Source organism: Elephas maximus, chromosome 9 (genome assembly GCF_024166365.1).
Source record: "Elephas maximus indicus isolate mEleMax1 chromosome 9, mEleMax1 primary haplotype, whole genome shotgun sequence".
Taxonomy (NCBI): Eukaryota; Metazoa; Chordata; class Mammalia; order Proboscidea; family Elephantidae; genus Elephas; species Elephas maximus.
In genome coordinates this window covers 47,239,362-47,261,980 of record NC_064827.1, presented here as the reverse complement: position 1 = coordinate 47,261,980, position 22,619 = coordinate 47,239,362, and the positions used below count along the sequence as shown (strand labels likewise).

The window sequence follows — 22,619 nt, the reverse complement described above, 5'->3', positions numbered from 1 at the left end:
TCAAAGGACAAGAAAAACTCAAGGTCAGTAAAATGAACTAATCACAACACCTTCAAACTCAGTTGACACAGAGAGCAAAGCTCATGACAATGAGCAATGGAGACATAAAGTTTGCATGTATTATTGGAAACTCTGACAAGTTCTGATTTAACAGTGGGGTATGGGGAACAGAGAAAGGACAATCCTGGCCCCATTGTGACCTCAAACTTGGAGTCATTTGCTCTAAGCCAGAGAGGCTGTGTAGCATAGTGGTTAAGAGAGAGCCTAGACAGCAAAACTGCCTAGGTTCAAATTCTGGCTCTGCAACAGAGTAGCTAGGTGACTTTGGGCAACTCAACTTACTTCTCAGAGTCCCAGTTTCCTTAGTCCAGAATGTGGGAAGTAATGATAGTACCAACTGCATGCGGCAGTTGTGAGGATTAACCCTTCAGTATACACAGAGTGCTCAGTACTTGTACTCACGGCCTGGAGCTCCCAGCCCAGGTGGACCCTCAGAGACTTGACGAACATGTGCAGGAAGCGGCCCAGCAGGAAGGCGAGGCACAGCAGTGAGGGCCAGTAGAGTATGATGCCTTCGTACTTTCCCACCAGCTGCAACAGAAGGAGACCCCAGGGCGCAGGCTGTGGGTGGGGTGAGGGCCAGAGCCCCTTGTGGACTTGGTGAAGCTGCAGACAGAGTTCTGCCTGCGCAGTTTGCTCCCACCAAGACACACTGTCTCAGCGCTTACCTAGACCTGGTTTCAAATCCCAAGCCCTCCGCTACTTAAGAATTACTTGATATACTTGGACCTCAGTTTTCTCACCTGTAAAATAGGTTTCATGATAACCTCCCTACCTTGCAGGGCTGCCATGAGCATCACGTGTCTGTGAACGAACACCTTGATGAACACAGAAGTGAGCAATCATGATGGCTCCAATACCCTTTTTTTCACAGATGAGGAAACTGAGGTCCAGAGAGGGGTAGAGGCTAATTTGAGGTCACGTGATAAGTTGGCTGTGGTAATAGGACATGAACATCCTAAACACAGTTCACCTGGACTCACCTGCCCATGGGGACACTGTGTGATATAAAGGACGGTGACAGAAAACCTGAAAAACAGAAACAGGACATGTGGCACTTGTGTTCATTCCCCTCCCAGCAGAGTACCTGGAACAGCCCCTATGAAAATAGCTCAGGTGCCACCATCCTGAGCTACCACCCTCATCCCTGCCCCCTTGGGAGGGCTGGTTCCTAAGCCTCAGTGTACCTCCCACCCAGATCAAGCACCTGCTTATGTCACCCTTCATTCATTCCACAAGGCCTCGCTCAGGACCGTCTCAGAATCCACGGACAGCAGAACACGAAGGCCGTTGAGATGTCATCCTCATCACCCCCCCCCACCCCCCATGGTTCAGATGGTGAGTTGGGAGTTCAGAGAGGGGAAGGAGTGAGTTCAGAGTCCCACACAGAGGCACTGACTGAGCCAGGTCTTAGACCCAGGTCTCCTGACTCCTTCTACCTGACCTTTTCCATAAACACTGCATCAAAGTCACATGCCTCAACACTTTATTGACACCTGACGCTCATTCGTGGTTACAGTCACACTTGGGTCTGACTCCCATGGTACTCATGTTCTGAGTGATTCCCAACACCCTTCCTCTCTTGGCCAAGAAACCTGTCAGAACCTGAGGAGATGAACTTACTCCATGTCTAACCCTGGATGCCCTCTCTTTTGATTTTTAAGAAGCAAGCCACTTCTGTTTGGGGTGACAAAAAGTTTTGGAAATAGACAACATTATGAATGTAATTAATGTCACTGAATTATATACTTAAAAATGGTGAAGTTATTGTACACTTAAAAATGGTAAATTTTATGTTAGATAGATTTTACCACCATAAAAAAATTCTAAAGTAAGAAAAAAAAAAGGGAAGAAAGAAAACCACTTACACACTTTGGAGCTATGCCCATTGGTGTGTCAATTGCTTATGAGCCTCCTGCCAGTCAACTCTGACAGACTGCAGTGGCCCTGCACACTGGGCAGGAGGACCCCGCCCCGTAGAAAATGCTGGATGGGGGAAGTAGGCCCAGCAAGGGGGTTGAATACCAGGAAAAGAGCCTCACAGGCTGAAAAGTAGAATTGTCCATGTGATTATTCAGTCAACAAATATTTCTCAGGGCCAACTCTGTGCCAGGTCTGTGGCAGGTGCTGAGGGCACAGAGCTCACCAGGAAGGGCAAGAAGCTCTCAGTCTGGTGAGGGCCTTGGTCCAGAAGGATGAGTATATACTTATCACTAGATTAGAGGAGAAAGATGATCTATGCAGGGGATAGAATCCTATAGATAAAGATACCAGAACACATGGTACATGAGGCTGTATCTTGTTTTCCGGTGTATTCTTTGGCTCATAAAACCGAAAAACCAAACCTATTACCATTGAGACGATTCCGACTCATAGCGACCTTATGGCACAGAGTAGAACTGCCCCATATGGTTTCCAAGGAGCACCTGGTGGATTTGAACTGCCAACCTTTTGGTTAGCAGCCATAGCTCTTAACCACTGCACCACCAGGGTTTTCTTGGCTCACAGTGGGGATGTAATAGAATGTTTGTTGAATGAAGAAGTGGTTGGATGAATGAACATAGGAGTTTTGTATTACTGGAGGTGTGTACTAGAGATTGGTAGGGGGTGGTAGGGGGCTGAGACTGGGAGAGGTCAGACTCTGATGGGCCCTGACTGCCAAGCTAAGGCACGTAAACTTTCCTCCGGGCTCTAAGGGAAGTTATGAGAATATTGAGCAGAAGCCTCCAACTGGGACTCCTGCTTCCCCTAGTGGGACCCTCGGCAGTTTATAGAAGTTCATTTTTCTAAATTTGGGACTTCTAGGAGAGGCTTTCAGAAGAGGCCCTGTGTGAGGTAGGCAAAAGCTGGTATGATCTTCTGAAGCCTCAAGGGAAGGACCAAGAAGGGGCTGCAATGGGACCCTGGACATGTCACCCCTGCCCACCCTGGGCCTCAGTCTCCCCCTTCTGGGCAAAGATGTCCTCCTCAGAGAGCTCTCAGGTCACTTCTAGCCCTCTGTCCAGAGTTCGGCCATGGTCAAGAATTCACGAGAGGCAGGCAGGCAGAGCCCATCTTACCATATAAGAGAGTAGCTGAAGCCGAGGATGGCGCTGACCAGCCGGAACTCCGATGAGAGGCAGGCAAAGAAGGGGAAGTGGGACAGGCCGACTTCAATGCCTCCAATCAGAAGCACAAAAGCTGGGGGAGACAGCGCCAGAGAGGCTGTGAGTTCCCTTTCACTGGGCTCAGGGTAGTCCTGGGAGGCCGTGCGGCTTCACGCTCGTTAAACTATCCCAGAACATACGAGGAGAAGGAAAACCTCCAAATTGGTTTCATTACATGAAGATAACATTGACTCCAAAATGTTATAAAGACTGGACCAGTAAAAAATTTTCAGATCAATCTCACCTATGAATATTGATTCAAAAAAATCTTAAAATATCAGCAAACAGAATCTAACAACATATTAGGAAATAAAATACATCTTAACCAAGCAGTTTATTCTAGAAATGCAATGGAGTTTCAATATGAGGAAACTCGTTCATATAATCCATCAGATGAATAGAATTAAGGAGAAAAATCATATGGTCATCTCCAGAGAGATGTATACTTAATTTCATCACCTTGATTGTGGTGATGGTTTCATGAGTGTAAACATATGTCAAAACGTATCAAATTGTATTCTTTTAAGAGGCATACAGTGGTATGTCACTGTGGTTTTCGTTTGTGTTTCCCAATTCTAATGAGGTGTTTATAGGCATTTGATCATATAGGCTTGGAGCCCCTGAGAAAGATCTGGGCTGGACAGAGAGGTTTGGCAATCATTGTGTAAGGGACAGTTGACTCTATATATTAGAGTTGCTCCTTCAGGGAGAACATGAGGCATGGGGGAAAGAAGAGACCTTAGACCAATGGCCAAAGAATTAAGTGTTGTTTTTTGAGAAGAATCCTAGGGATTGTTGATATCAAGAAGGCAGCCATGACCAAGACTCAGAAGAGTTTTTTGGGATGGGTGATGGAGAACCTGCTTTCTTATCCCTTGTTACATCATGTCTAAATCTCAATCTAACTGAATCCTCTGAATCTAAATGGAGGAAAGTCCCACAAACAAGCTTTGAGGCTCTCTGGGTTAAGCACTGACCTTGGGCAAGGAACAAGCTGAGAAGAACATTAACAGTTCACAAAGTTTATCCCCTGATTCCGGAGAAACCCTGGCACGGGGTCTCTGAAAGCAAGAATTCTTATGGTAAAATTCCTAGCAAGTGAGAGGCAGCCCTTGTACCTTGGGCCCACTGCGGGATCTGCAGGGGTTGGTAGCCTTCTGAGAACAAGAACATGATCTTATTGGCCGTGGCCCCAAAGGCGATTCCATAGGACCATCGGTTACTAAATGTGCCCACAAAGTCCAGAGGCCTGTGAATAAGAAAAGCAGTCTATGAGACCAGAAGGTAGCTCTGAAACATTCTCACAGTTCATCTTCAAAGTAGCAAACCTGCCCTAAAGTGAGATTATTGGCTGGTGAACCATTAGATTCAACTCACATTTCCTGAGGCCCTGTGTTCCGAGCCTGGTGCTGGCCATGGGTTCAGGATACTAAAGTGAGGAAGACAAAGTGCTTGCCCTTGAGGAGCTTCAAGTCTAGTTGGCGACAAAGGCAACCATAACATAAAGCAAAAATGGGATGAGCTCCCTTCATGAGAGGCACAGACAGTATGCCTTGAGAGCCCAGAGCAAGGGGTATGTCCTAAACAGGTTTGGGGGATCCTGCCCTGCACCCAGCCACCTTCTGGAGATTTATTCCTTCCAATGTCCCCAGTGAAGTTCTGGGTATCTGTGGCTATGTTAGGACCATGTGATCATGTCTTCTTGGCCACATCTGATTGGACTATGGATGACCACCTGATTTTGGATGGACCAGTCAGATGCATGTCTGGTATTTTGAATTTATAACTCAGAAGACCTGAGCCAGTTAGCTGTAAGGTTCTGGTTTAGAAAGTCATGCCAAGTTAGGATCCAGGCAGTGCTAGAGATAAGCTGAGGTTACAGGGGTGCAGAGATCCTAGATCAGATGATAAAGTCAGATAGAGAGGAAAATGGGAAAATGGTGCTGAGGGGGCTCCAATGACACAAAGAATCAATCTTCCACAAACTCCCATCCCAAAAACTCCAGTTCCCATGAGGCCTGCCTTGCTGGTTTCCATGACATCCATGTAACTTTACAAGCAATTCTTTTTCCCTTTATGTAAAACAATCTTGAATGGATATCTGTTTCTTGTAATCAAAAGAGCTTTGACTAGATCAAATAAACAACTTGGCCTTAAAAAAAAAAAAAAAAAGAACTGAGGATGGCAGTGGGCAGGGAGAGCAAAGCATTGCAAGCAGGGACTTGGGAAGCAGAATCTGGATCTCACCTCCTCTTTCATTTGGCTTGCTCTTCTTCACCTTTAAGGCTCAGCTCAAGGAGCACCTCTTCTAAGAAGCCTCCCTGATGGCCCACTCCTAACGGCCACTTAATGGCTACCTCATCTATGTCCCCTTGGCACTAAATTCACATCCCTGTTTCTGTACCTCTCATTTTGTGCTATCATTTGTTTAGTAACGTATAAACTCCTCGGGATGGGGACCTAGCAAAGTGCTGTGCAAAGAGTAGGTCCTCAATACGCATTTGAGGAAATGTATTTTAGTGAATTGAGTTGAATTCTAATCAAGACCTCAGTCATTGTACCAGTGGATTGTGGTTCAACTCACATGATGATGCCAAAGTGGCTCCCCAGGAGGTAAGAAGTGTCATCTCTCTGTCTACGATGCCCTCGTCTTTGGAGGAAGGACAAGACCAAAATAATGAAAATCTACAGGAAGAGAAGATGAGAGGATTGGTGGGAATGTTCATTCTCAGCACAGCCCTCACTGAAAAAGAATGAATGGGTGAGCAGAGCAAAACACCTATGACTCCTCCAGCTCCAGAACCCATGTTTCTCATAGTTCAGTCCCAGGACCACTCCTCCTTCTTAGCTGATCCTCTCTCCGTAGGTAATGTCATCCATGACCACACATACAAGAAGACTCACAAACTTGAACTTGCAGCCCAGACCTTGCTCATGAGCTCCAGAACTGTATATCCAACTACATAAGCCAAAACCAAACCTATTACTGTCAAGTTGGTTCTGACTCATAACAACCCTATAGGACAAAGTAGAACTGCCCCATAGGGTTTCTAAGGAGTGGCTGGCGGATTTGAACTGCCATCCTTTTGGTTAGCAGCTGAGCTCTTAACCACTGCGCCACCAGGGTTCCATCCAAGTACATAGTCGACATTTATTTTTGATGTGTTGAAGACTTCTCAAATTCAGTATATCTAAAACGGAACTCATGATTTTCCTCCCTGCCCTCTTCCTTCATTCGCCTTAAACCAGGATCTATTTTAATTTCTCTTAACTAGTAAATGCAGGTACCACCATCCTTCCAGTTGTGCAAGTCAGAAACCTAAGAGCCTCTCTCAACCTCTCCCTCTTCCCAACCTCCTCTATCCAACCCAACACCAAGTGCTCTTGTTTTAACCTCCTGAATATCTCAAGTTGACCACCACCCTCTATGATGAGCTAAAATCGCCTCTCACCCAGACTTCTGCAACAGTCTCCTGATGAGCCTCCTGCCTCCTCTCTTGACTACCAGAGTGGCGCTTTAAAAATGTAAATCTGACCATGACACCCTCATGCTGAAAACACTTCAATGACTTCTCACTGTGCTTAAAAAGAAGGCAAAACTCCTTAACACAGCCCATAGGGGTCTGCCTGGCCTGGCCTTGCCCACTTCCACCTCGATTCCCCACTCAGGGCCACTGGGCTTCTCCCAGTTCCTCACAACCCTCATACTCCCTCCCTCCACAGAGCCGTGGCACGAGCTCTCCTGTTTGCCTGAAAATGTTCTTTACTTCTCCCTTTACCTAGTTAACTTTTGATCTTCCAACAGACCTCAACTCCAACATAACTCCCTCAAAAACCTTTTTTAGACTTCCCTAAAAGCCAGTGTTCCTGACTCCTGGCACTTAAAAGCCTTCTTCTCAGGGCTCTGCTATGTGTTTGGTACATAACATAGGTGAGCAAGTCATGGTTTTAGAAGCAAGCTTAGCTGACGTCTTTCCCCTGACCTATTCAGTCCTCTTTGGGAGCCTGGGTGTGATAGCAGCCCAGCTCCCCTCCCCTCCCCTCCTCATCCCTTCCCTACCCCAACTTACCGATGGAATAAGTGAGTAATGGAGGAAGAGCTCCATGTCCACTGAGCCGACACAGGTGCCATTTAGCTGCCTGGTTCTGAAAAACAGGCCAAAAAGCAAAATTCACACCATCAGTCACTGCTGCAGTCATTCAGCCCTGAGCATCATGGTCAGAAGTCTGTCTTGTAGCCCACTAAGACCACTGGATCTTTTTAAACTCTGCCTTTTCAGAGCCAGTACTTCTCACCTGTGATGTATCTTCTCTAAGTGGATTGATAGACTTTCATATTTCTTTCTCCAGTCTGATTCTCTACTCAACTACCCTACTGATGGAATTAACACCTTCATTTCCTGGTGTCGCAGCCAGCGTAAATTCTGTTTTTGTGGGGCCCAAAGCTTATAAAATTTTGGGAGGGAGGCCTCTTTAATGAAACTATAGAAATATCTTACTTTTTTCAAATTTTATGAAAACCTACAATCATGTAAACATGTAACTAGGGTCCCTCCCACCCTCTCAGAGCCTTGGAAGGGGTCTGTGCAAATGAGGGGACTCGAGGCTTAAGTTTCATTAATTTCAAGGGAAACCATCCCACCTACAGAACCTCTGAAAAAAAGATTGGGGGAAATTCTCAAGTAATAAGAAAAATTAATCTATGAGAATGAAAAGATTTAAAAGCCATTGAAGAGAAATTTTAATAAAACTTAGTGTTAAATATCTAAATAAGTAATTATTGTTTTAAAAAAGATGCTTGACGACCATCTAAGATGCATCAATTGGTCTCAACCCACCTGGAGCAAAGGAGAATGAAGAACACCAAGGTCACACGACAACTAAGAGCCCAAGAGACAGAAAGGGCCACATGAACTAGAGACTTACATCATCCTGAGACCAGAAGAACTAGATGGTGCCCGACTACAACCGATGACTGCCCTGACAGGGAGCACAACAGAGAACCCCTGAGGGCCCAGGAGAACAGTGGGATGCAAATCCCAAATTCTCATAAAAAGACCATACTTAATGGTCTGACTGAGACTAGAAGAATCCCGGTGGCCATGGTCCCCAAACCTTCTGTTGGCCCAGGACAGGAACCATTCCCGAAGACAACTCATCAGACATGGAAGGGACTGGACAATGGGTTGGAGAGAGATGCTGATGAAGAGTGAGCTATTTGTATCAGGTGGACACTTGAGACTGTGTTGGCATCTCCTGTCTGGAGGGGAGATGGGAGGGTAGAGAGGGTTAAAAACTGACAAAACGGTCATGAAAGGAAAGACTGGAAGGAGGCAGTGGGCTGACTCATTAGGGGAAGAGTAAATGGGAGTATGTAGTAAGGTGTATATAAGCTTACATGTGACAGACTGACTTGATTTGTAAACTTTCACTTAAAGCACAATAAAAATTATTAAAAAAAAAAGACTAATTGCTAATGACTGTTTGGGGCTGGTAAAATGATTGGGAGGGGGAAGTTATCCTCCAAATATGAAAGAACCATGGCTAGAAAAGCCAGAGGATAGCCTGTGATGGGATTGATTACTTTTGTGTGGCCTTTCTAGCCATGGTTTTGTAGCTCCCACCCAGGTGATTGGGTGGGATTGTGTGATAGGGTAATTGTGGCCCACCAAGGGGATTGGTCGGATTTGTCTTAAAAGAGGGCCAATTCCAGAGCAGAGAGGAGGATCCTACCACCACCAAGGAAAAACAGCCAGGAGTGGAGAGTGCATCCTTTGGACCTAGGATTGCTGCGTGGAGAAGCTCCTGGAAGCATGAGACTAAGAGAGAGAGCAAGCTGTAACCCTGAAGATGGTAAGAAGCGGTGACAAGAGAGACCCAGGAGCAGAGATCTGGCAGCAGGAGATGGCACAGTAGGCTTTCTGGCCCCCGGAGAAAGCAAGCTGAGTGCCCTTGGGGAGGGTCCTAGGGCCAGGGAGAGACGTACCTGAGAGCACAGTTGGGAAGAGGCTATTCTGATGAAAGAGCTGTGTCCTAAGTGTTTCTGGGTCCCTTATAATAAACCCCATAATGGTGAAAAAAAAAAAAAGATGCTTGACAGAGACTGGAGAAACCCTGAGAGTATGGACTCCGGACACCCTTTCAGCTCAGTAATGAGGCCACTCCTGAGGGTTACCCTTCAGCCAAAGATTTAACAGGCCCATGGAACAAAACAAGACTAAAGGGGCACAGAAGCCCTGGGGCAGGAACTGGAAAGTAGGAGAGAACAGGAAAGCTGGTAATAGGGAACCCAGGGTTGAGAAGGGAGAGTGCTGACAGGTTGTGGGCTTGTTAACCAATGTCATACAACAATGTGTATACTATCTGTTTGATGAAAAACTAGTTTGTTCTGTAAACCTTCATCTAAAGTTCAATAAAAAAAAAAAAAGATGTGGCGGGGCCAAGACGGCGGACTAGGTAGACGCTACCTCAGATCCCTCTTGCAACAAAGACTCGGAAAAACAAGTGAATCAATCACGTACATAACAATCTACGAATCCTGAACAACAAACACAGATTTAGAGACGGAAAATGAACAAATACAGGGAAGCAGCGATTGTTTTTGGAGCCTGGAGCCAGCGTCCCAGTCAGGTAACCTTTGGCGCCCAATTTAGGGCAGAGCCCAGGGGAGCTGACGGCGCAAACAAGGGGCCCAGCCCTACCCCCCTAAACTCACCCCAGGAGGGGGCCCAGCCGGTTCGCGCGGGCGGCGTGGCGACGCAGCCGGTGGGAGAAGTCCCCGGGAGGCAGTGACTGGTCTTGGAGCTGGGAGAGCAGCGTCCCAGCCGGGGAATCGTGCCGCCAGGCATTTGACTGGGCGCTGTCACAGCACAAGCACGGGGAGCTGCTCCACTCCCCTGAACTAACTCCGGGAGGGGGCCCAGCTGGTTCGCGGGGGCGGTGTGGCGACACGGCTGGCGGGACGAGAAGTCCCCGGGAGGCAGCGACTGATTTTGGAGCCGGGAGTAAAGCGTCCCAGCAGGGGAACCTTGACGCTAGGATTTGGACTGGCAGTGGAAGATCTGACCGTGACTTCAGCGGGCCAGACCCCCGGGGGCAATCTCCACACAGCCAGCACACATAGGCAACACACCCCGCATGAATCTCAGATATAATAGTCATTCCAAGCAAGACAAGCAACTCTGGCTATATTCTGAGGTGCTACTCTCCTATCTCTCTGATCCCTCCCCCACCCTCCCCAGGCGGCTTCATTAACATTGGAATTGCCTGAGCCAGAGGGAGAATGGCTCCAGCTCCGCGGCGGCTTTGCTTCCCCCCGCCTTTTTTTTTCTTTTGGTCTTTTCCTAACCCACTCTTTCGGCCTGAGAGAAGGAACAACAACAACAAAAAAAACCCAGGGACCAAAAATCCACCCCTAATTGGACTAAAAACACAGAACCAGCTACAGCCAAGCATATATGATCCAAATCTCAGACTTTCATCCTTACAGGGGACAAGGTGGTGGTTATAATCCAAAGGCAATTCTGATAGGGATCTGACTGCATTTTTTTTTAGCGGATTTTCTGGAAAAACTAATTTCCCAGTAATGGCTCGGAGACAGCAGTCCTTATCAAACCACATAAAGAAGCAGACCATGACAGCTTCTACAATCCCCCAAACAAAAGAATCAAAATCTTTCCCAAATGAAGATACAATCCTGGAATTATCAGATACAGAATATAAAAAACTAATTTACAGAATGCTTCAAGACATCAGAAACAAAATAAGGCAAACTGCAGAAAAAGCCAAGGAACACACTGATAAAAGTGTTGAAGAACTCAAAAAGATTATTCAAGAACATAGTGGAAAAATTAATAAGTTGCAAGAATCCATAGAGAGACAGCATGTAGAAATCCAAAAGATTAACAATAAAATTACAGAATTAGACAACGCAATAGGAAGTCAGAGGAGCAGACTCGAGCAATTAGAATGCAGACTGGGACATCTGGAGGCCCAGGGAATTAACACCAACATAGCTGAAAAAAAAATCAGATAAAAGAATTTTAAAAAATGAAGAAACCCTAAGAATCATGTGGGACTCTATCAAGAAGGATAACCTGCGTGTGATTGGAGTCCCAGAACAGGGAGGGAGGACAGAAAACACAGAGAAAATAGTTGAAGAACTCCTGACACAAAACTTCCCTGACATCATGAAAGACGAAAGGATATCTATCCAAGATGCTCATGGAACCCCATTTAAGATTGATCCAAAAAGAAAAACACCAAGACATATTATCATCAAACTCGCCAAAACCAAAGATAAACAGAAAATTTTAAAAGCAGCCAGGGAGAAAAGAAAGGTTTCCTTCAAGGGAGAATCAATAAGAATAAGTTCAGACTACTCAGCAGAAACCATGCAGGCAAGAAGGGAATGGGACGACATATACAGAGCACTGAAGGAGAAAAACTGCCAGCCAAGGATCATATATCCAGCAAAACTCTCTCTGAAATATGAAGGCGAAATTAAGATATTTACAGATAAACACAAGTTTAGAGAATTTGCAAAAACCAAACCAAAGCTACAAGAAATACTAAAGGATATTGTTTGGTCAGAAAACCAATAATATCAGATACCAGCACAACACAAGGTCACAAAACAGAACATCCTGATATCAACTCAAATAGGGAAATCACAAAAACAAATTAAGATTAATTAAAAAAAAAAAATACTCATAACAGGGAATCACGGAAGTCAATATGTAAAAGATCACAATAATCAAAAAGAGGGACTAAATACAGGAGGCATAGAACTGCCATATGGAGAGTGATACAAGGCGATATAGAACAATACAAGTTAGGTTTTTACTTAGAAAAATAGGGGTAAATAATAAGGTAACCACAAAGAGGTATAACAACTCCATAACTCAAGATAAAAGCCAAGAAAAAAGTAACGACTCAACAAACATAAAGTCAAACACTATGAAAATGAGGATCTCACAATTTACTAAGAAAAACGTCTCAGCACAAAAAAGTATGTGGAAAAATGAAATGGCCAACAACACACATAAAAAGGCATCAAAATGACAACACTAAACACTTATTTATCTATAATTACGCTGAATGTAAATGGACTAAATGCACCAATAAAGAGACAGAGAGTCTTGGACTGGATAAAGAAACACGATCCATCAATATGCTGCCTACAAGAGACACACCTTAGACTTAGAGACACAAACAAACTAAAACTCCAAGGATGGAAAAAAATATATCAAGCAAACAATGAGCAAAAAAGAAGAGGAGTAGCAATATTAATTTCTGACAAAATAGACTTTAGACTTAAATCCACCACAAAGGATAAAGAAGGACACCACATAATGATAAAAGGGACAATTGATCAGGAGGACATAAGCATATTAAATATTTATGCACCCAATGACAGGGCTGCAAGATACATAAATCAAATTTTAACGGAATTGAAAAGTGAGATAGACACCTCCACAATTATAGTAGGAGACTTCAACACACCACTTTCAGAGAAGGACAGGACATCCAGTAAGAAGCTCAATAGAGACACGGAAGACATAATTACAACAATCAACCAACTTGACCTCATTGACTTATACAGAACTCTCCACCCAACTGCTGCAAAGTATACTTTTTTTTCTAGCGCACATGGAACATTCTCTAGAATAGACCACATATTAGGTCATAAAACAAACCTTTGCAGAGTCCAAAACATCGAAATATTACAAAGCATCTTCTCAGACCACAAGGCAATAAAACTAGAAATCAATAACAGAAAAACTAGGGAAAAGAAATCAAATACTTGGAAACTGAACAATACCCTCCTGAAAAAAGACTGGGTTATAGAAGACATCAAGGAAGGAATAAGGAAATTCATAGAATGCAATGAGAATGAAAATACTTCCTATCAAAACCTCTGGGACACAGCAAAAGCAGTGCTCAGAGGCCAATTTATATCGATAAATGCACACATACAAAAAGAAGAAAGAGACAAAAGCAGAGAACTGTCCCTACAACTTGAACAAATAGAAAGTGAGCAACAAAAGAATCCATCAGGCACCAGAAGAAAACAAATAATAAAAATTAGAGCTGAACTAAATGAATTAGAGAACAGAAAAACAATTGAAAGAATTAACAAAGCCAAAAGCTGGTTCTTTGAAAAAATTAACAAAACTGATAAACCATTGGCTAGACTGACTAAAGAAATACAGGAAAGGAAACAAATAACTCGAATAAGAAACGAGAAGGACCACATCACAACAGAACCAACTGAAATTAAAAGAATCATATCAGATTATTACGAAAAATTGTACTCTAACAAATTTGCAAACCTAGAAGAAATGGATGAATTCCTGGAAAAACACTACCTACCTAAACTAACACATTCAGAAGTAGAACAACTAAATAGACCCATAACAAAAAAAGAGATTGAAACGGTAATCAAAAAACTCCCAACAAAAAAAAGCCCTGGCCCGGACGGCTTCACTGCAGAGTTCTACCAAACTTTCAGAGAAGAGTTAACACCACTACTACTAAAGGTATTTCAAAGCATAGAAAATGATGGAATACTACCCAACTCATTCTATGAAGCCACCATCTCCCTGATACCAAAACCAGGTAAAGACATGACAAAAAAAGAAAATTTTAGACCTATATCCCTCATGAACATAGATGCAAAAATCCTCAACAAAATTCTAGCCAATAGAATTCAACAACATATCAAAAAAATAATTCATCACGATCAAGTGGGATTTATACCAGGTATGCAAGGCTGGTTTAATATCAGAAAAACCATTAATGTAATCCATCACATAAATAAAACAAAAGACAAAAACCACATGATCTTATCAATTGATGCAGAAAAGGCATTTGACAAAGTCCAACACCCATTTATGATAAAAACTCTTACCAAAATAAGAATTGAAGGAAAATTCCTCAACATAATAAAGGGCATCTATGCAAAGCCAACAGCCAGTATCACTCTAAATGGAGAGAAGCTGAAAGCATTTCCCTTGAGAACGGGAGCCAGACAAGGATGCCCTTTATCACCGCTCTTATTCAACATCGTGCTAGAAGTCCTAGCCAGGGCAATTAGGCTAGACAAAGAAATAAAAGGCATCCAGATTGGCAAGGAGGAAGTAAAATTATCTCTATTTGCAGATGACATGATCTTTTACACAGAAAACCCTAAGGAATCCTCCAGAAAACTACTGAAACTAATAGAAGAGTTTGGCAGAGTCTCAGGTTATAAAATAAACATACAAAAATCACTTGGATTCCTCTACATCAACAAGAAGAACATCGAAGAGGAAATAACCAAATCAATACCATTCACAGTAGCCCCCAAGAAGATAAAATACTTAGGAATAAATCTTACCAAGGATGTAAAAGACCTATACAAAGAAAACTACAAAGCTCTACTACAAGAAATTAAAAAGGATATACTTAAGTGGAAAAACATACCTTGCTCATGGATAGGAAGACTTAACATACTAAAAATGTCTATTCTACCAAAAGCCATCTATACATATAACGCACTTCCGATCCAAATTCCAATGTCATTTTTTAAGGTGATAGAGAAACAAATCACCAATTTCATATGGAAGGGAAAGAAGCCTCGGATAAGTAAAGCATTACTGAAAAAGAAGAAGAAAGTGGGAGGCCTCACTCTACCTGATTTCAGAAGCTATTATACAGCCACAGTAGTCAAAACAGCCTGGTACTGGTACGACAACAGGCACATCGACCAATGGAACAGAATTGAGAACCCAGATATAAATCCATCCACGTATGAGCAGCTGATATTTGACAAAGGCCCAGTGTCAGTTAATTGGGGAAAGATAGTCTTTTTAACAAATGGTGCTGGTATAACTGGATAACTATTTGCAAAAAAATGAAACAGGACCCATACCTCACACCATGCACAAAAACTAACTCCAAGTGGATCAGAGACCTAAACATAAAGACTAAAACGATAAAGATCATGGAAGAAAAAATAGGGACAACCCTAGGAGCCCTAATACAAGGCATAAACAGAATACAAAACATTACCAAAAATGACGAAGAGAAACCCGATAACTGGGAGCTCCTAAAAATTAAACACCTGTGCTCATCTAAAGACTTCACCAAAAGAGTAAAAAGACCACCTACAGAATGGGAAAGAATTTTCAGCTATGACATCTCCGACCAGCCCCTGATCTCTAAAATCTACATGATTCTGTCAAAACTCAACCACAAAAAGACAAACAACCCAATCAAGAAGTGGGCAAAGGATATGAACACACACTTCACTAAAGAAGATATTCAGGCAGCTAACAGATACATGAGAAAATGCTCTCGATTATTAGCCATTAGAGAAGTGCAAATTAAAACTACGATGAGATTCCATCTCACTCCAACACGGCTGGCATTAATCCAAAAAACACAAAATAATAAATGTTGGAGAGGCTGCGGAGAGATTGGAACTCTTATACCCTGCTGGTGGGAATGTAAAATGGTACAACCACTTTGGAAATCTATCTGGCGTTATCTTAAACAGTTAGAAATAGAACTACCATACAACCCAGAAATCCCACTCCTCGGAATATACCCTAGAGAAACAAGAGCCTTCAGACAAACAGATATATGCACACCCATGTTTATTGCAGCTCTGTTTACAATAGCAAAAAGCTGGAAGCAACCAAGGTGTCCATCTAGGGATGAATGGGTAAATAAATTGTGGTATATTCACACAATGGAATACTACGCATCGATAAAGAACAGTGATGAATCTGTGAAACATTTCATAACATGGAGGAACCTGGAAGGCATTATGCTGAGTGAAATTAGTCAGAGGCAAAAGGACAAATATTGTATAAGACCACTATTATAAGATCTTGAGAAATAGTATAAACTGAGAAGAACACATACTTTTGTGGTTACGAGGGGGGGAGGGAGGGAGGGAGGGAGGGAGAGGGTTTCTTATTGATTAATTAGTAGATAAGAACTGCTTTAGGTGAAGGGAAGGACAACACTCAATACATGGAAGGTCAGCTCAGTTGGACTGGACCAAAAGCAAAGAAGTTTCCGGGATAAAATGAATGCTTCAAAGGTCAGCGGAGCAAGGGCGGGGGTTTGGGGACCATGGTTTGCGGGGACTTCTAAGTCAATTCGCAAAATAATTCTATTATGAAAACATTCTGCATCCCACTTTGAAATGTGGCACCTGGGGTCTTAAATGCTAACAAGCGGCCATCTAAGATGCATCAATTGGTCTCAACCCACCTGGAGCAAAGGAGAATGAAGAACACCAAGGTCACACGACAACTAGGAGCCCAAGACACAGAAAGGGCCACATGAACCAGAGACCTACATCATCCTGAGACCAGAAGAACGAGTTGGTGCCCGGCCACAATCGATGACTGCCCTGACAGGGAGCACAACAGAGAACCCCTGAGGGAGCAGGAGATCAGTGGGATGCAGACCCCACATTCTCATAAAAAGACGATACTTAATGGTCTGACTGAGACTAGAGGAATCCCGGCGGCCATGGTCCCCCGACCTTCTGTTGGCACAGGACAGGAACCATCCCCGAAGACAACTCATCAGACATGAAAGGGACTGGACAGTGCGTGGGAAAGAGATGCTGATGAAGAGTGAGCTAATTATATCAGGTGGACACTTGAGATTGTGTTGGCATCTCCTGTCTGGAGGGGGGATGGGAGGATAGAGAGAGTTGGAAGCTGGCAAAATTGTCACGAAAGGAGAGACTGGAAGGGCTGACTCATTAGGGGGAGAACAAGTGGGAGTACGGAGTAAGATGTATGTAAACTTATATGTGACAGACTGACTTGATTTGTAAACGTTCACTTGAAGCTCAATAAAAGTTAATTAAAAAAAAATGCTTGAAATGCCAATTTTGAACTAAAATACCAGATGAAACCCCACATGAGAAGAGGGAGACATGGGTGGGGAGAGGTGTGGAGAGCAGAGGAAGTTAAATGATTATCAAGTTCTCATCATGTTCAAGAAGAAATAAAGAAATGTGTTTTCTTTTTCCAGATTTTATAAGACAAATATAATTCTAAGTAAATGTGTTAAAAATCCATATTAACTACGAGAAAAGTATGAATAGAATGTAAAGCTCTCAGACCAGCATATTGAAAAGTGTATATGAGAGAAAATTCAATCTCTGCAACAAACGACCAAATGAGAAAAAAAGGCAACAAAGATTAAAAGAGAAATACGACAAGAAGAAAAACATCCAAAGAATGTTAAGCCACCAACACAGAAATACAGATGTTTGATAAATACTTGCAATTTCGAATAGTAATAAAAGTAGAAACTAAGATGAGACGTCATCTTACCTACTAAACTGAGACATACTGAAAACAACTACCCAGCATTACTGAAACTTAAGACAAATTGGTATACATTAACTGGTGGTCAGAGTATAAACTGGCAAAACCATTCTGAAGATTAACGTTGTAATATATACTAAGGACCTTTAAAATGCAGCAATTCCATTTCTAGGAATTCTACTTCTAAAAATGTAAGCAAATAAAATAGTCAGAGAGCTGCTTAAGAATGTATACTAAAATACTAAGGTTTCTCTCTCAATCTCTCCCTCATATGTGCGCATAACATTTTAAATGTTAATTCATGCTTATTGTAAGCCATTCAAAAATCTACCAATGTACAAAGTAGAAAATGAAAGTCTTTTCTCCTCCCATAATTATATGTGTTTATAACCTATATATGAGTTCCTGGGTGGTACAAAGAGTTAAGAGCTATGCTGCTAACCAAAAGGTTGGCGGTTCCAATCCACTCAGAGGCAGCTCCGAAGGAAGACCTGGCATCTACTTCTAAAAGATCAGAGCCATTGAAAACCCTACGGAGGGCACTTCTCCTCTGACACACATAGCGTCGCCATGAGTTGGAATCAACTCAGGAGCAACCGTTTTTGTTTTTAATATATATAACATACAATTTTTAAGCAAAAATGGGGTCATACTAAACTTGATTTTTTTTTAATTTAATAAATAAAGGAAATTTCTCATATCAATATATAAAACCTAGCTAATTTCTTTTGATGGATGAGTCTGCCTCAACAGATTCCTCGATGGGCTTGTCTCCTACTTGGAGGGGCTGAACTGGGAGTTAGTCTGGTAGCATCTTATAACAGGTAAGCTCAAGGAGGGTTTATAGTGTAGCTCTCTAAATTAGCTACAGGTCCATAGCTAGAGTCTGGCCCCCTTGGGCTAACCTCCCACTCCAGCAGCCACTGCAGTGAACAAATAGATCAGTCCCTGAAGTCACTGAGAGTTAGAAGACCACTAAACCCAATTCCTTGGGCTCCGAGGGCCATATTGCATCTTGGTGAGCCCAGGGCTGGTCGGGCAGATTTGTTGAAGGGTAAACAGCATTGACAGGGCAGCCACAAAACAGTATCCCCCAACTTTAGGAGATCCACGTAACACTGATGATGACTTAGAAATGTGCTTAGAATACAGGTAGTCCCCGATTTACAACATATTCAAGATAAAACGAACCACACTATGACTGTCCTTTTTATGACTGTCCTTTTTTTCTTTTGTACATCTTATCACTAGTGATGTGTTGCAGCATGTAATTTGCTGATGTTATCATTCTCAGATTTCACTTGCAGATGTTCAATTTTACGATTTATTGTTCAAAATACTGCTGGATTTATAAAGATGCTGATTATAAAAGGCAATAATAATGAAAAAAATGAGGTATTTGATGTACGTCAGAACCAACTTATGATGGAGTTATCTGAACAGAACCTCATCGTAAGTCAAGGACTATCTGTATGCTGTTAAGTGAAAAAATATATATATATAAAACAATAGGATACCTAGTTGTTAAAACCATTGTAGTCAGAGCCCTGACAGGCAACACAACAGAGAACCCTTGAGAGAGCAGGAGAGCAGTGGGATGCAGACCTCAGATTCTCGTAAAAAGACCAGACTTAATGGTCTGACTGAGACTAGAAGAACCCAGGAGGTCATGGTACTCAGACCTTCTGTTAGCCCAAGACAGGAGCCATTCCCGAAGCCAAGTCTTCAGATAGGAATTGGACTGGACTATGGGATAGAAAATGATACTGGCGAAGAGTGACCTTCTTGGGTCAAGTAGACACGTGAGACCATGTGAGCAGCTCCTGTCTGGTGAGGAGATGAGAGGGCAGAGGGGGTCAGAAGCTGGCCAAATGGACACAAAAATATAGAGTGGAGGGAAGGAGTGTGCTGTCTTGTTAGGGGGAGAGCAACTAGGAGTATATAGCAAGGTGTATATAAATTTTTATATGAGAGACTGACTTTATTTGTAAGCTCTCATTTAAAGCACAAAAATGAAACATTGTGGTCGAGTTGATTCTGACTCACAGTGACCCTGTAGGAGAGTAGAACTGCCCCACGGGGTTTCTAAGGCTGTAATCTTTACAGGAGCAGACTGCCACGTTTTCCTTCTGAGGGGTGGTAGGTGAGTTGGTTAGCAGCTGAACACTTAACCACTGTGCCACTTCTGAGCAGTGAAATTAGAAGCCATCCTACTTTCTTTTTCTTTATGGGTTTTTTTTTCCCCCTGAATTTTCCAAGTGTAGTACAACAGAGATGTATTGCTTGACAGCTGGGTATCCCCCCACCCCTCCCCATCCTTACCCCCCGCCCCCGCCCCCAGCGTAGATCGGTGCCTGACACCAAGTGGAAGGCAATAAACACATATTGCTGGAATGAATGGGTTGCTTTTGTAACCAGAGAAAAGACTGAATGCTGTACCAAAGCAATAAGGCACCATTCTGCAGGGAAGACATGAATGAAATTAGCCTAAAGCGAGAATGTACAAGGTTTGTTCTGTGCTAGGCTAAACATTACAAATATTTCATTAAGTTAAAAAAATTTTTTTTTAAAAAAACCAAAAGCTATGAAGCCAGTCCAAGGAAGGATGGGCAGCTGCTAAGTCCAGAGTGTAGGTTGTGTAGGTTATCTGCATTCCCAGTTCTCTTCCCCAACACCCTCCCCCGTGCTGGTCATCTGCTGGGAGCGGTTCTCTGTGCTCCCACAACTCTTCTGGTTCCCTTGGTCCTAATATCACCACTCTATTTTTTTTATAATAATAACTTAAGGAGCCCTGGTGACTCAACAGATAAGCTGTCAGCTGCTAACCAAAAGGTTGGTGGCTCGAACCCACCGGAGTCTCCACAGAAGAAAAGACCTGGTGATCTGCTCCTGTAAAGATCTACATCCTAGAAAACCCTATGCGGCAATTCTACTGTCCTATAGGGCTGCTGTAAGTCAGAATCAATTCGATGGCACACAACAACGCAGTAATAAGTTAAATATATGACAATAGCTTTCATTGATCAATGCCACTTCATTGCGTAACACTGGATTCTAGGCACCCTGGCTATCTTATATTACCTAATTTAACTTTTACAAGAATTTTTTGAGGTAGGTTGTATTATCCACTTTTTAAAATGAGGAAACTGAAGCCAGAAGACGCTTGATAATTTGCCCAGGGGGAGGGGAAGCTGGGAGCAGGCTCCAGGGCAGGTCACCATCCTACTGTCTCAGCTGCTCAGAGCTCTGAGAGTTCCCTGACCTCTTCTGCTTTGTCTGACTCACATCTGATCCCCAGAGTTCAGCCCAGCGCCTGGCACAGAGAGGCTCAGAGAATGTTGCTTAAATTCAATGGAAACCTCCTCTGGAAACTGAGACCCAGAGAGGGTCAATGACCAGCCTATATCACGCAACCTGTTCTGGTTCAGTTCTGTTAGCTCAAGGAGCAGGCTGCTGGCCACCACGTGGGCAGCAGAAGGAAATTTGTTCCCACTGCTTAGTGCAAAAAACGGATAGGGAAGGAGGAAGGGGTGTTCGCAGAGCGTGTGTGTGTGTGTGTGTGTGTGTGTGTTCATGTGATGCCTACAGCAACACAGCCTCCAGGTATCTGATTCAGGGCCAGCCCCGACCTGCCTTTCTGAATCCCGTGAATCCCCTAGTTCATTCAGCCTTCCCAGAATCCTGCCTTGCAGTCCTGAGGCAGGTGCAGTGGTGTGCCGACGCTGGCTTGTACCAGTCTGGGAGAACCAACAGTCAAATTATCAGGAATGTTACAAGACAGTTGTTAAAATTAGATTATATAAATTTACAATTAAATAAGTTATATTAAAAATAAACATAATAAAGACTCTACTTCATCACTTCCTAATTACTTTGTTACCTTTTAACATCATCTCTGCTGTTGGGATTACCTTCATCTATTGTATCTGTGTGGTGGAAATACCATATAATGATGTTCTATTGTGTATCTCTTCCCAACTCCATGCTCAGTAACATCATGTTTCCCTTTGCCACTGAATCGATTTCAACTCAGAGCGACCCTATAGGACAGAGTAGAACTGGCCCATAAGGTTTCCAAGGAGCAGCCAGTGGATTTGAACGACTGACCTCTTGGTTAGCAGCCATAGCTCTTAACCACTGCGCCACCAGAGCTCCAAGATCATGTCGGTAGTTTGAAATTAGCCATGATGGGAGTATTTACACCACCGAAATTGGCAAACACTACAAATCAGGGCTTGATTTATTGTTTTAAAGATTGTCTATAAAGTGATGGAGAAAATGTTAATAACGCAGATTAAACTTAAATGTATTAGTTAAAAGAAATTGAGGAAATATTCTTCCAAAATTCAAAAACTCTTATCAGATTCAACAGAGTAGTTCCCATCCATTGACAAACGAGTGAAGTTCTAACGTACGTCTTTGTTGTTTCACATTGGTCTTATTCCTTAATGTAAACGAAAACATCAACCAACGTTCATGTCAGCACTATACTCATTGGTCAAATGCAACCAAAAGTTGACTCCAAATACAAGAGTTCATCAAAAATCAGTGAAAGCATTCTGGAAGAATCAACTGGCTATATGGAATTTACAATAAAGAGCATTATAAATTTTATTATTATTTGTAAATTTTGTGTGATGCATCTGTTTTATCAGTACAAATTATAATAAATTTGTGTACATATATGCATACTTATTTTAGGGAGCCACTTATTGCAGCTTCCCAGCACCCCACTGGGCTCTGGGTATAGCCTAGGATAATGCAGGTATCTGAGTTTGGAGGATGGAGGTGACTATGAATTACGCTTTAGGAGAAAGACCAAAAGTCTAGAGGAAAGAACACAGGAAGGAAACAGCACCCCACCCCTACCCTCTTCTCCCCACACTCCACATTGCAATCTTATTTTTCCTTCTCTGTGAAATGAGAAGATTGGACCAAATCAGTGTTTTTAAGGTTTTTTTTTGACAAGTCACAATTGTGGTCAAATACACATTATAGCTACGACCCAGTTGAGATGTGTGTGTGTAACAAATTTTCACAAAACAATACCCTTAATATGCACAACTACCTT

General features: G+C 42.9%; 2 protein-coding genes across 2 annotated transcripts in view; one reads left to right on the top strand and one right to left on the bottom strand.

Annotated features, from left to right (window-relative positions):
* The window catches only part of XPA (XPA, DNA damage recognition and repair factor), a 556,316-nt gene that overhangs the window by 347,340 nt on the left and 186,357 nt on the right, over positions 1-22,619 (top strand). The gene's annotated exons all lie outside the window — the stretch shown is intronic.
* The window catches only part of LOC126082420 (stimulated by retinoic acid gene 6 protein-like), a 50,410-nt gene that overhangs the window by 13,720 nt on the left and 14,071 nt on the right, over positions 1-22,619 (bottom strand). Inside the window, exons 2-7 of the mRNA XM_049894950.1 lie at positions 7,277-7,352; positions 5,791-5,891; positions 4,325-4,455; positions 3,120-3,240; positions 1,044-1,089; positions 463-591 (exon numbers count right to left, since the gene is read on the bottom strand). Coding sequence (XP_049750907.1) covers positions 463-591; positions 1,044-1,089; positions 3,120-3,240; positions 4,325-4,455; positions 5,791-5,891; positions 7,277-7,352 — 604 coding nt within the window. The remainder of the gene's footprint in view (positions 1-462; positions 592-1,043; positions 1,090-3,119; positions 3,241-4,324; positions 4,456-5,790; positions 5,892-7,276; positions 7,353-22,619) is intronic.